Here is a 15,824-nt window from a genome sequence, read left to right as displayed (position 1 = left end):
TGCACTCGGGGTTAATGGAAAACTACAAACCCATTACCATCTTGTTGTACATGATGGGTAGATCACAATATTTGATTAAACCGCTTTACATCTTTTCACTTGTTTTATATTGCTATAAAACGCATTCATATCCCATGTCATTCACTCACTGCGTAAAGGCTGTATGTGCTATAGTTGTGGCCTAGCCTATCTTTGTAAACGTTCGACCCCATTAAATAAAAAATAAAAAAAAACTCGGTCGAAGGTCACGTGCTAGTCGCCGCTTGAAAGGTCAGACTGTTCTCGTGACGTCAAAATGTTATCCCAGAATGCAATATTGCTCATGTCCGCCTGTATACTCTGGAAGAAGAAGGGTCCAGTTAGTTGAGTTAAATTTTGTGTTTACTGTTTCATAAGAGCGGATTTATGTTATGAACAACGCCATGGATTGAAAGAATTATAATGGATAATTCACTCCAAATCCATTTTCTTTTATGGATTTTGAGTACAGCAAGGAAAAGGTAACTTTCTTTTTAGAGTCGTGTGTTGTCAAAAATGGCTGATAAATCTTTATCAGAAAAGATGGCAGTTGCTTCGGAAACACAAGCTGCTGCTCATCCTGTAAGAGAAACTGATCCAAAAGATGACATTGAACAAAAACTCCATCTTAATGCAATGAAACCTATGGTAGATGTCCAGCCTAAGAAAAAGGGTACGTTCAAAATCACCAATGTAATGAAGAATGATGCAGACGGAGACAGCATGGATGATTTAGACGAAAGTCACACCGAGGTTACCGAAGATGTAAGTTCGGATATCCTCGATATTTCCAGAGCAACTGATAATGGACAAGATACTCCTTCGGAAGACATTGTCTTCCAGGGTCTCTCAAATGAAATGGATGCCAAAGAGAATAAAGATAAAACTGGTTCTGATATGCATTCAAGATTTCGTGTTGTTAAAATAGAAACTAAAGAACCGTTCTTTAGGGGTAGGTGGCGATGCCATGATTATCTTGACACAATGCAAGTTATGTCAGAAAGGAGTGATACAAAGTTAGCAGAAGAAGGTAATTCAGGCAGTTCAAGTGCTGCTAGTTCGATACATTATGTACATGGTGTTGATGATCCGTCAAAAAATCCCTTATTAGCAGATGCCTGTGGGACCATGCCAGTTCCAGTTCCTACAGAGATTCAGAATGCAGCTAAGCATGAGAGCTTCCAGCCTATCCATCCAGCTCCTGTGTCAGTGAATTCCGGCAACTTGGTGGTTCCGGCTTTCTTTCAGGAAAGTCCCTCAGTTACTGGGATCAGTTCACAAAACCCAAAATTTATACAACATTCAAATTCCCAACAGAATATTCCACAGACAACTCCAATTTTAGCAGACAGTTCACAAAACTTGCAACAAGGACAACTGACACAGAGTAGTCATGTTCCGCAACAACCATTATTTATGGCAACCCCTACTCAAATTGGGACTGTGGCTGATCTAGTACCAAACATAGCTGTTGCTTCTATTGGCATACCTTCGATGCCATCAATTTATTCTACAATACAATCTATGTCCCAGTTGCCGAGTGTTGTGTCATCAGTTTCTGGCACAACAAATATGGCTCATCCACAAGTAGCAACCAGTACATACCAAACTTTTGTGCACCCAGAAAATCAAAGCTTGCCTGTTTCCCATTCTGGTCATTTAGAACATGTGAATGTCAGTGGACTTATTCCAACAAGTCAGATCAGTAAAGCAACATTTAGCGACCCTCCTACTTTTATGCCATTTACTAATGCAGTCCAAGTATTAGATCGTGATCTCAAAGATACTGTTTTACAGAATACACCTTTGTTAACACCCCAAAGTGTTGGAGACAGTACTGAAGAACCAGATGACAGGTAGGTCAAGCATTGCATACATAAATTAATTTCTGGATGATGATTGTGAAAAATTGTTAGCATTTTTTTCTTGGGTATAATATCTGTCCAACTTTAAAAGGTAGACTCAAAATGAACTACTAATAATGTACTGTCAGATGACTAGACTGACCATTCCGTCTGCTTTTAAATGAAGGAAATAGTGAAAATGTCAGAGGTGGATTGATATACAGATAAATCAGTATAGATATTATAGGCCAATATGATAACTGGCTGTCATTCTTAACTTTTCAAAATTTAAAAAAATGCTAGACTTGTAAAATTTATGTTTAGTAAATAGAATAGATAAATGAAATGGTTGTTTTTAACGTGAACCAGTCATTCACGCAGTAGAGGCAGTAAAGACAATCAACTATGTTCAGCTACATAACGGTTTTTCCTGTCTGCACAACTAATGGTGCACCTTGTTTGTTCACCCATATGCCTGCCGAACTCTACAAGGGAAAATATACTTGCCAAACTCTACAAGGGAATTAGTCCTACAATGTCCTGCCTCCCCAGATATTTGTCTTTTTTTTGGTAGCTGTCCTAAATAAAGGCACTGTTTAGCTTGTTCAGAGGTCGACTAATATCAGAACAAGAAGACAAATTTTCAGGAATATCTCACACTTGGCAGCCCATATCAATTTTTCCTCCCTACTAAATAAAGTCATTTTAGACTGTCTATACTTACTCTGATGACTTTTTCCTAATAAATTCAAATTCTCACACAGGCAAATAGATGTGTTTTTAAGTACCATCAACCTAATTTCAGCTGTCTGGAATGTGATGTAAGCGGGGAATGCCGAAATTGGATTACATTGAAGTACGTTTCTTTACACAAATTAAAAATATGCAGATATTCAAGAACATTTAGATAGCTTTGTTTTGATCAATATATTTATGATCCTTTTAACACAATAACCCCTTGCAGGTTATTTGTAGTTTTCGCCTGAAATTCGAGTAGGAAACACATTTTGAAAGCTATTTCTGAATACATCCTAATACATCAACTTCCAGGTGATTTTCCAATAACCTAATGCCTAGTTGTGTTAGAAACATCATTTTTCTTTGGCTATTTGGCTCATGCATGAGCAGAAGGGTAAAAGTTATTGTTTTTTTGCTTTACGGACCCATTATTTTTGTATCGAGGCGACTCTTGTTTCCAAATGCCCATCTTATCCTACTTTTTGCAAAGGTTCATCTGTCTGCTTGCAGTTCATCTTGGTCTGTATTAGATCTGAGACCAAAAAGTTGAAAATCCAGACACAAAATCGGATTCCGACCATAAGGTTTTTCCCTCTGTATTTTGTAGTGCAACTAGAAGTTCCAGGTTATTTGGTATCATTGTAGAGCTACATCTGTCTACCTTTCTGTAATACCACCCACTTTAGTGCATTGTACATGACCTTGACACTACAGAGCTCGGCAGTAGGCTACTACCTCCTGCCACGTAAACTCGTCGCCAGGGGTTAATGTGTTAACTGATTGAACATTCCTGGCTTTCATTGCCTTCTGGCCAACTGAAATATTGGTTAATGGAACTTGAAAACACTCCATTTGCTTCAAGTAAAATAAATACCTTGTGGCAAACTAGTTTTAATAATTCTAAAATGCATAGAAAAAGGAATATTTACCAATATTTTGCTTGCTATATTCTTGTACTGTATACTTTATCACTTTCTTTCATGCAGTTTAGGTTTGTTTTGCTGCTTAGGATGTTGCAAGAACCAGAGAAAATAAATTGCAGCGGATGTAGTTACGTTTTTATTTATTCAACATGTTATTCAAAGTTATACTTAAAACGTGTTGTAGTTCCTTCACATTCCCAAACTTCTGGATTAAAGTATTCATAACTTTTTTTTAGTAGTAACATTAAAGAATAAACTAAAGTATAAATAAGATTTTGTAAGTTTATTATTTTTGCTGACATGAAAAATGCTAGTAGTAAATAAACTAGTTAAATCCAAGCCCTGCAATTTGAAAACAGTATATATTCACTTATAAGACAAGTCAAACTGCAAACAACAAATATACTGAACTGCATAATGCACATGCAGATCAGGGTCTGTATTGTTTGTTCTACTGACAACTACTAAAAAACCTGTACAACGATCTGCCACTGCATTATGCAATAACAGATCTGGGTCTTGGCATTTTGCAGTTGTACTCGTCTTATAAAGAGTGAGTATAGATGGAATGCATAATTATTGGGCATGAAAATTAGAATTTATGTGCGTAAAATGGGCTGGCTAAGTGTATTCACAGTCTGTATAATTATCAAGCTCATTATGTTGTTGCATCATAGATTTATACCATTTTACAACAAGGACAGAAATAGAATTTCAGAGGATGCGTGAAAGTGATTGCATTTTGTAGGCCTGACATCACAGGAGCTTGGCTTCAGATAATCATAATATTTTCAATAAAAAATCATGTTTTGAGGGTGAGCTCACATCATTTTGGTTAACATTGTTGCCACTCCAAAGGCCATGTTTCTGGTCTTGTTTTAATCACCCAGAGAATTATAGTTTTTATTATATACTCATTTTATTTCTTCCATTAACTTTACATTGTGAAAATGATTCAGTATTTTGCAATACTGAACACTTTAATACTGCACAACACATGTCTAAAAGTAGTATAGTGTATTAGGAACTACTTTGTAAACAAAACATGTAGTCATGTAGTAGACATTTTTATTTGATTTGTTTGTGGATGAACTAAAGAAGCTGTTTCATCTGTTTGAAAGTAGAGATGATAAAGTGAACTGTGTGGATGAATTTAGTGAATCACAAATGGAACTTGAAAAGAAGCAGACATGGTATTAAAAATAACATTCTGATCATGTTTGTAACTTTTTGTAAATGTAATGGTTCAGACTCTGACTAGTGCTCTATGGAATATATAAAAATAGCATAGAAAAGCATATTGAGGTCAAGGGCTGTCATGCATTTATGAGAGCCATGTCATTTTATAAGTCAAAGTACTAAGTTAGAGAGAGAAAAAATGGATCTGAAGGTTTTGATAGAAAAGTAAACGATAGAGCCAATAAGCCAAGATGACAAAGAATTCTTTTATCTGCTGGCTAAATGGTCTGTCACACAACAGCTGCTTTGCATTTTTCCATGTTAACATTTTTGATACAATGCTTTGGATTTAGGCTAGCAATAGATGCTGTACGGGTCATAACACAGCTGGGGTCCCTACAAAGAGCATGCAAGTGATGATGCATAAGACAGGTCTTCCTTTGCTGCTAATAAGAATGACAAAAATATATTTATATTTTTGCATCTTGAATTTCCTCAAAATGTACTTTCTTAGTTCTGCAAATCAAAATTACATGAGCTATATCATGGGTTCGAAAACTTCATTACACACCGTGAAATTATACTGTAATTTTGACATTTCCAACTGCAGTAACAGTCTCCTTACTGAACTCAAAATGAAATCAACATCCATAGTGTCTTTTATATAATTTCAATTGAAAGAGCTCATATTTTTTTCCCACATTGTGATTCCAAACATTCAGTGACAGAACAGAAACACACATTCAGCTCAGTAAAGTCACGTCCCTCCCTGCTCTTGTAGTGTATTTTTTTATTATTAAGGCTTAGGTAGAATAAGAAAATGAGTATATAATAAAAAGGTTAATGCGTTTGTATGGGAAAATATGAATTAATTTTCTTGGAATAATACTGCACTCCAAAGATTATGCAGTATTAATATGAAAAAAAACCTTGTTCATATTTTCCCATATAAATGCAGTAACATATAAATATTTAGGTTTGATAATGAGCAAGATCTATGCATACTAAGTAGGCAGTCTTGCTTTGTTTTGACCAAGCTTGTTATGCCTCTGGAAGCCAAATTTCTCATCTGATTAAAATCAGATCTTCACTGTGCTAGGTGAAGATCTGATGGGGTAACTGCTTAGGGGTTATGTTCTGGTGACCTTTGAATTAGCCAATGGAAAAGCAGCTTTAAAAAATCTGAAAGTGAATTAAATTGTCTGGAACACATTGGTGCATGTCAGCCACACTGCCCAGTCTCCCAAACACAAGGATATGAGACTTAATTTAAATGGTTGATAAAATTAGCCATTATGATAATATGTGTTATCCAAACATTACCCCCCACCCCCAAGCAGTTGCTGTCATATCTTCTCCTAGGAGACTTGAGATCTGATTTTAATCAGACTGGATTTTGGTTAAACTTAAAATATTGGCTTATATCATCAAGATCTTGCATTGTCTCACTAAGGAGCATGATCTTTGCATATTATTGATGTACTATTCTTTCTGATTGGCTGAAATTCTGTAAGTTATATTTGTCATCCGATTTTGATAAAACTTGGATTATTTGCTTAAATCATCAATAATTTGGGCAGTTTTGACAGCTAGTGGGATCCATGCATATTAATGGGGTGATCTTGCATCTGATTGACCTGCCTTGTTACCAGTTTTTAAGGCATAGTTGTGATCTGCTGGGTTAAATTATCATCAGTATGTGGATGACCACAGTTATGAACAAGAGATTTTGCATATTATTTATGTCTTTGTCTTTAAAAAGAATATTTATCAGAATATTATAAAATAGCTCAAACCAATATGATCTAAAGTTTGGGATATAGTTTACATAGGTTGTTTTTAAATATACAAAAGCATGGTCTGCTGTTAAGTTATGTATGCCATTTGAGTGATACCAGGCCCACTACGACCTCTTGTTTAAATGGCGCAAACCATTGCATCTCATTTTAATCACTGATCAAGTCTCTGACATCATCTATGAAAGAGATACTGGAGAAGTTTACAGCATGTCATCAGAACCATTGGGGAACTGGTGAGAAGAAATATTTATCAGCAACATTTGTCTGTGATTGGGATTAGGCAAAAAAAAATTAGTTCCAAATTTAATGTAGAAGAGTAACATTACACTGGTTAAATGCCTTCCTCAAATTTCCCTAACTTTTATATCCATAATAATTATATGTGGATTGATAAAACGGTTGATTAATCATGCCAGCTTTGTGTGTAAAATCAGTTGTGTTCATCACTGGGTATATCCTGACCTGGATCATAAATTGAGTATCATTGAGATTCTCACCCTATACAGTACAATACTCTTTTACTGTAAGGCTTCTCAGGCTTGAGTTTGTCCATTTTATAGGGTGTGTACTTTTACCCTCATTCACTGGTTTGAGCCTCTCTCGTCAAGTCCCAGAAAGCAAGAGCTTGCCATGGGAATAATGTAAGCTGCATATATGTACAAATCCTTCTCATGTATAGAATGTATTCTATTGTTACAGGGTGGTGATTTCAGTACTGTCCAAGCTGTAACACCTCTGCTTTCCCATATCATGCCAAAGTATCTCAACTTGCATGCACATGTCAATCTTTTGATGCTAAGTAACATATATAGTACTCAATTACTATAACTGTTAATAGCAGTCCTAAAAGCAGATCACCTTGTATACAAGCCTGACTAGTAAATTTAATGTTGTTGTTGTTGTTGTAGGGTTTAACGCCATTTTTCAGCACAAGATAGGCTATACATGGCGGCCAGTATTAATGGTGGAGGAAGAACCCAGGAAATCCCCGGAAAGAACCACCGACCCTCGAGAAGCTACTGGCAAGCTTTCTCACATACCCACATTGGCCGAATCCGAGACTCGAACCTACGCAGACAGAGGTGAAATTTAATGTTGGGCTAGTATTATTTATACTGTCATTAGTCCATTGTCTAGTCATGTTTTTGTTGCTGCCAGCGGCGTTTGTGGGAAGGACAAGTGAAGATTTAGCAGAACTAGTAAATTTATCAAGTAGTCCATCGCAGTGCTGTACAATTAAATTTACAGTAAATTCAAGTAGAGCAAAGCATTGTATCTGCTAATTTCACACTTTGATTCTGTTGGTGGATTTGGTTGCCTTCATTGTTTGAAGTTTGATGCGAAAACATCCACAATTGATGTACGTGCATTTTTTTCTTATTTGTAGTTATTGTCCAAATATTGTAATCATTTCATCTCTAAGTAATTTTGCATAGCAATAAAGATAAGCATCTATTATAAAAGTTTGACAATTATATTTGAAGATTATGTGTACATGTAAGTTACTACTTAGCATATGAATTGCAAACATTAACTAAGATAATATTTATTTATCCTGACCATAAGTGTTAGCGTGAGATATCTATAAATTTCAGACTCACTTCATATGTAACATATGAATTGCATATTTAGGTAAGATAACACTCATCCTGTGTATGAATTGTACTGTAGCAGTTTTGATCAGGCACTGTGTGTATATGTATGTATATATATATTGGGTTGGCATCTGTTCGTCTCGAGAGACGATGGAAGTGCACCCATGAGACAATTAGAGATGTCAAGATGCTGTGAGTTTTAGCTGGAGTGTCATCTCCAGGGCGCATGCCTTGGCAGGTTGATATGGAGAATCAGCTGTTGTCCATGCAGCCGATTCCCCCTCTTCACGCAGCTGATGGATCCAAGGGAAAGGAAAAGCCTATACGTTATAGCATCAGCGATGTTGCAGGAGTTGCTGAGATGACACTGAAAGCAATGCCAAGTTACCTTAGGGAGTCCATCTCCGGATTTTCTGTTGGAGTTTACTTAGTACTAATATTACTACCCGTACTCCTACCTCGTGTACGGAGTACTAAAATGAGCATATATGTGTCAGTGGTTCACACCTGGCATTCTTTTAGCCTAATATTTCAGCAATTTGAACATATTCCTTATATATAATGAAATAAATTGAGTAATCTGCTTAATTAATACTGGAAATATCACAAATCGTTGTATAAATAGTTGTAAAATCTCATTTACCTTTCTTATCCGATACTTTCGTTTAGATCATCCGCCATATTAGTTCAAATAATGATTACTTCCGTTCTCAGCCTCATTTATTCGTGTGGCATACATGGACATTGAGACCTTATTTGGAAACGTAAACAAATCATAGTAAAAATATGGCGCAGTTTGAATCAGAAATTCTGCACATTGAAAGTAAATACGGTTTATCAGCAGCTTTGAAATTCCAACAAGAAGCCATTATTTGCCACTGGACTGATAATAACATAGCGTAGCTTATCCAAATATGGTCTGGCAAGTCTTATATATAAAAGGGGTTATGGCAAGAGTATCACGTTATCTGTCATGGCGGACATGGTGAGGTTTGTGTAACCATGCCAATTTATTTTGTCATGTAAGGGCTTACTAAATTCAAAATAAGCCAAACTTCTGTCACAACATGATTATATTTATGTAATAGATTTCTACACTGTTTGTTTTTCTGACTTTAGTGATGAATTATTTGGGCTCCATTACATGATATGGGATCAGTTCGTAGCCTCAACCACAACAAATCAAGTTGAGGGTACGACATCGTAGCTAGGGTTTACTCCCTTAGCCTTTCACATGAGAGGGTATAGTCTCAAGGCAGCGAAGGTTTGAAGTCAGAGTTGACTTTCTTATAGATGGGCGACCACCCAAGGTTAACGAACCCCATCTGCTAGAAGCATCTGGTTTTGAGGCGCCAGAAACTCGCCTGTCATCCCTTCTGCAGTCAGTTTAAACAGGTTCGGCCAGGCTTAGTAGTTATATATATATATATATATATATATATATATATATATATATATATATATATACACACATACACACACACACACAGAGTAAACCTGTCCTGAGTGACCATGTTTTCCAAGTATACATTTATTATTTATATAGTGTTATGACCTATTATGAGAGACCACCTGTCATGAGAGACCTTTATGTTTTGGCAGAAGGGGTGGTCTTTCAAGACAGGTTCCACTGTACAATGGTGGTTAGTGACATGTAGTGTCGTCTGGTTTACAGTGTGTTGCATACAACTGCTACCTGCATCACCTATAGATTTTAGGAAGTTCTAACCAGACTCAACTTTTTTTGTATTGTTTGTTTGCTTTAGCACAATAATGCCACCACAAATGGCCATGGCTTCAAAGGATTAAGTAGAAGTCCGTGTTATTTTATCTGTTTATGTGATGCTGTTATGCATAGCATTGTTGTTTTAGAACAGTTGGCACTTGGTGGTAGACACTCCAAAATGGTCTTAGCATAGGTGTGTAGACACCAAAATGATCATAGCATAGGTGTGTAGACACTCCAAAATGGTCATAGCATAGGTGTGTAGACACTCCAAAACAGTTATGGCATAGGTGTATAGACACTCCAAAATGGTCATAGTATAGGTGTATAGACACTCCAAAACAATTATGGCATAGGTGTGTATACACTCCAAAACAGTCATAGTATATGTGTGTAGACACTCCTAAGTGGTCATAGCATAGGTGTGTAGACACTCCTAAGTGGTCATAGCATAGGTGTGAAGACACTCCAAAATGGTCATAGCATAAGTGTGTAGACACTCCAAAGTGGTCATAGTATAGGTGTGAAGACACTCCAGAACGGTCATAGCATAGGTGTGTTGACACTCCAAAACGGTCATAGTATAGGTGTATAGACACTCCTAAGTGGTCATTGTATAGGTGTGAGGACACTCCAAAGCGGTCATAGTATAGGTGTGTAGACACTCCTAAGTGGTCATAGTATAGGTGTGAAGACACTCCAAAACAGTCCTAGTATAGGTGTGAGGACACTCCAAAACAGTCATAGTATAGGTGTGTAGACACTCCCAAGTGGTTGTAGTATAGGTGTGAAGACACTCCAAAATTATCAAATCATAGGTGTGTAGACACTCCAAAACGGTCATATCATAGGTGTGAAGAAACTCCCAAACAGTCATAGTATATTTGTGTTGACACTCCCAAGTGGTTGTAGTATAAGTGTGAAGACGCTCCAAAATTATCAAATCATAGGTGTGTAGACACTCCAAAACGGTCATATCATAGGTGTGAAGAAACTCCCAAACAGTCATAGTATATGTGTGTTGACACTCCCAAGTGGTTGTAGTATAAGTGTGAAGACACTCCAAAATTATCAAATCATAGGTGTGTAGACACTCCAAAACGGTCATATCATAGGTGTGAAGAAACTCCAAAACAGTCATAGTATATGTGTGTTGACACTCGCAAGTGGTTGTAGTATAAGTGTGAAGACACTCCAAAATTATCAAATCATAGGTGTGTAGACACTCCAAAACGGTCATATCATAGGTGTGAAGAAACTCCAAAACAGTCATAGTATAGGTGTGTAGACACTCCTAAATGGTTGTAGTAAGGTGTGAAGACACTCCAAAACGGTTATAGTATAGGTGTTTAGACACTCCTAAGTGGTCATAGTTACAACAGAATAAATGTTCATTAGTGGTGTTCTTTGCAAAATGGTTATTCATAGCAGTGTCAGAATATCTTCTGCCAGAAATTTGTGGTGGTTGGTTGCATTCTGTTGTGAGCGACCATGTGCAGAACACGACCAGCGACCACAGTTTTTAGGGAAATATGTGTTCGACAGTACTATATCGACCACATTGCAACATCACTGACCTTCATGTAATCCTTTGCAAACATGAATGTGAACCAGACATAAGTACATGTCACTAACTGCTATTGTAGTCTATAATGGATGTGATGAATTAAACCTTTGTCTTCATCTATGATACTTGCAAGTGATATTCATTTCCGGATTTGATTGTTGTTATTAAAGATTGGTGATAGTGATGATAATGTCAAAAAAGGTAGTCTGTTAATTAGGTTTAAAGTTACAAAAGGCATGATAGTATAAAGTATGTGTTGGTGCTTCATGCTTTCTTGACATAAAACAACGTTGGACCCAGACTGTACCAATCTTGAGCAATTCTGGGAAGCAGTGACATCAATCTGAATCAATCCACAAGCAGGAAATACTTTAAACTTCCCGGTGGTCTATGTAGAGTTTTACAAGTGTTGCCACAATGCAGACACTAAAATGACTTTTTCCATTCTGAGGAAAATTCAGGCTGATTGATTTGATAAGATGATGTGCATATTTGAATTTTTTTTTAAATTTAATTTTTTTTTTAATCCGATTGCATGTTAACAATTGGGTCGCTGAAAATCCTCCATCTAGATGTAAAAAATTCTGACCTTTTTTCTCACATGTATGCACATATATGCATACAGATTTTTTCGCTTCACTATACAGTGTATTATTGCTGTATGAAGGAACAATGTGACTGGTTACTGGGAGTTCATTATTTTTCCTAGGGTACCGAGTTTTGTTGATTTCACTGTTGCTACAAAACTATGAATTGAAAATAATCTTTATGTAGAAACTATACAGTCCAATTCTTACGTGAAAACAATACAGACCAGTCCTTATGCAATGCTTTCCAAAAGATTTAAAGTTGGAGCGTGAGTTGCCAAAGTAGGCAGGTGGTTGGGGGCCTCCCCCAACAGGAATACAGGGGGTTGAGGAGGTGAAGCCCCTGACTAAAAATGATTTTAAGGTTTTCAAAAACCAATGGACAGTTTTGTATTGACATGAATTAGCTATCATGCAAGTTACAATCGTCGTCAGGCGTCAGATTTTAAAGTATGGATAGGTAATCCATGTCTGTTTGTTTGTAATACAAATGTTTTTTTTTTTTCTTCTGATAAATATCTATCTTCCAGATGAAAATGTTGGTAATTTGTCACATCCATTTCATTGTTCATCAATGTCATAGGCAACTAAACACTGGTATGATCTTAACGGTATGCCTTGAAGAAAATGCACCACATGGACAACTAGTGTAGACATACTTAGCTACTCTGTAAATTTGACCCATGAAAAAAATTTAGATTTTTTTTTAAGGTGGTATAAAGTAAAAGTCAGGTAAACTACCCAACTACCAGCTGATAAGAAAAGTACTGCTTATCTGGAAACAATACAGACCAGTCCTTAATGTGGAAAGAATACAAATCAGTTCCAAAGTAGAAACAATACATACCAGTCCTTATGTGGAAACAATACAGATCAGTCCTTGTGTGGAAACAATACAGACCAATCGTTATGTGGAAACAATACAGACCCTTCCTAGATTTGTGAACAAAAATCATTCGTTTAAAATCCACATAAATTTGTACGTCACACACACACACACACACACACACACACACACACTCACTCACATATATATATATATATATATATATATATATATATATATATATATATATATATATATATATAGTCTAATTGCAGATTGCATAGACTGAGATTTGCCATCACACAGTGCACTGGCAGATCTCGGTCTGTGCAGTTTATTAGGAGATGTATCATAGAATCTGGTCTGCCTGTGCTCTGGTCATTTTTGTTCTATCTGTACAGTCTAATCTTTGGCTTTGGTTCATAGATCTGTCTCATGGCTTAGTTCCTATTTCAATCCAGCAAACAGATTTTCCAGCTTAAGATATTGCAGACAGATGAAGGATAAATTGAGGCTATCTTTATCAGGAGAATCTTCAGTTATGATATTGGCTTTAAGTCATATAAACTGACTTAGTTGAAGACATGATTATGAAAATCATACATGGAGTCGCTCTTTAAATATGCTTTTAAAATAGAGAATGTGTACTGTGATACACTCCATCCATACATGCTTATGTACATGGGTATGGTATATGTGTAATAACCTTGAACTCCAAAATCAGCTAGAGACATAAAAAGTGAAATTCTTTAAAAGTTTAGAATGCATATTGGACTGAATTGGGACATCAGATGAGGAGATCTCGATTTCAGAAGTTTGATACATACATGTAGATTGACTTCTAAATCAATAGGGTTTCTTTTAGACATAAATTTTTAAACCTTTTGTTGCTGTTGAAGAAAACAAAACAAGTGAATTTCTTTGCCATAATAATATACCCTGCTCATATTATCATAGAGCAGCAAGCTTGAACATAAATCAGATTGTTGTGTCAACTACTATATGAATAATGGTGAATACTAGTCAGGTTTAATTGAAAAGGAAGAGTTCAATAGCAGTGTCTCATAGTTCACTGCAACAATTTGTTATAAAATCCATCCGCATTTTTTTTCTCTTCACATTTACTGCTAGGCATCCCATGTAGGCATGGTGTTTATTAAGTTTAACACTTAACAGCTGGCTGCAGGTGTCTGCAGATTTCTTCCCCCATATACAATCTTATAATGCACTTTTGCATGAAACACACAATACAACTACAGCCTCTTTGCTACTTGCCTGCACTGACTTAAACTATGACATCCAAGCACTGTTGGACTTGTAATGTTTTTGTTTTTAATTGGGAGAAAGCACATGTTTAGAGAATTTTCATACCGGTACATTGACAAAAGAATATATTGAAAGCACAATAACAGTTTAACAAAACAAAAACAAACCCGAACAGTGTTTAGTGTTTCAGCTGAAATCATCTTCTTGTCGGTTTCAACTTTTCATCTCACCTCCTCCAAAGGTTAGTCAGTTTTTCATTAAACACATGCAAACTATAATTGACCACTTTTGATCCCTTTTAAAAAGAGTTAAATAAATCTGGCTGTTGGCACTAAAGGTGCTCGATTACCACAGTAAGATAATTGACAGCTTGTTATGTAAATGTGTCAGCTGTTGACGGCAATTCTTAATGGATTGGTAATCACTTGGCATGTACTGTTAATGCACTCAGTGACAGATCAGTCCCCAGTAGACTAATGAGTGGTTTCTGTAATGTTTGGATAAAATATATAAAAATACTGAGAGTTTTTCAAAATCTTTATCTCCTCATTTTCAGAAACTATTGATTTCAACAACAAAAATTATGTTTAATAGATGGCCTTTGAAACATTTTGTTTGTTTCTACCACCAGTAGAATTGCATACACTTTTTTTTACCTCTCTCCAAGAAGAGATGTTGAAGTAGGATGATCTTAAATTTAAGAAAGTCTAGTTGTTTGTCTCCCATGATAAAAAATTAGCACATGTGATCTGTGATTTAAGTGTGAAGAGATTCCAGACCCCAGGATCATTACCTTCCACTCAACTGACTAACCCTTGAAAACTTGGTCCTTGAGTCACAACATAGACACTACTGCCATGTATAATCATAAATACACTTGATGAACATAACAAGACTGATTTATACATGCAACTGACATTGATACTTGGGTTCTTCCCTACCACTATCAATCACTGAAAAGACCCCACTGGTCCAGAATTAGTGGGTCCAGGAAAGAGTGAGTTCTGTGCTTACTATGGGAGGCAGGTTTTAAAACTAGCTAGTAATCTTATTACAGTATTATTTATTTTCAGGCATATGTATAACTTTAAAGTGAAATATACATGCATGTCATACTGCATTAGGATGTGTTCAAATAATGGTAACTAGGGTTGTCATACTATATTAGGATGTGTTCAAATAATGGTAACTAGGGTTGTCATACTGCATTAGGATGTGTTCAAATAATGGTAACTAGGGTTGTCATGCTGCATTAGGATGTGTTCAAATAATGGTAATTTGGGTTGTCATACTGCATTAGGATGAGTTCAGATAATGGTAACTAGGGTCATCATACTGGATTATGATGTGTTCAAATAATGGTAACTAGGGTTGTCATACTGCATTAGGATAAGTTCTAATAATGGTAACTATGGTCGTCATACTGCATTAGAATCTATTCAAATAATGGTAACTATGGTTGTCATACTGCATTAGGATGTGTTCCAATAATGGTAACTATGGTTGTCATACTGCATTAGGATGTGTTCAAATAATGGTAACTATGGTTGTCATACTGCATTAGAATGTGTTCAGATAATGGTAACTATGGTCATACTGCATTAGAATGTGTTCAGATAATGGTAACTATGGTCGTCATACTGCATTAGGACGTGTTCAAATAATGGTAACTATGATTGTCATACTGCATTAGAATGTGTTCAAATAATGGTAACTAGGGTCATCATACTGCATTAGATTGTGTTCAGTTAATGGT

General features: G+C 36.1%; 1 protein-coding gene across 2 annotated transcripts in view; it reads left to right on the top strand.

Moving 5' to 3' along the window:
* The first annotated feature begins 317 nt into the window (after positions 1-317).
* Positions 318-15,824, top strand: part of LOC149798640 (uncharacterized) — a 159,168-nt gene continuing 143,661 nt past the window's right edge. For both annotated transcript variants that reach the window (XM_089957475.1, XM_089957474.1), the window contains exon 1: positions 318-1,874. In XM_089957475.1, the coding sequence (XP_089813601.1) occupies positions 535-1,874 (1,340 nt within the window). In that variant the 5' untranslated portion in view covers positions 318-534. The remainder of the gene's footprint in view (positions 1,875-15,824) is intronic.

The sequence above is a fragment of the Sinohyriopsis cumingii genome, chromosome 5 (assembly GCF_028554795.1).
Source record: "Sinohyriopsis cumingii isolate HCF-2022 chromosome 5, ASM2855479v2, whole genome shotgun sequence".
NCBI lineage: Eukaryota > Metazoa > Mollusca > Bivalvia > Unionida > Unionidae > Sinohyriopsis > Sinohyriopsis cumingii.
This window is presented reverse-complemented; position numbering and strand designations above follow the sequence as displayed.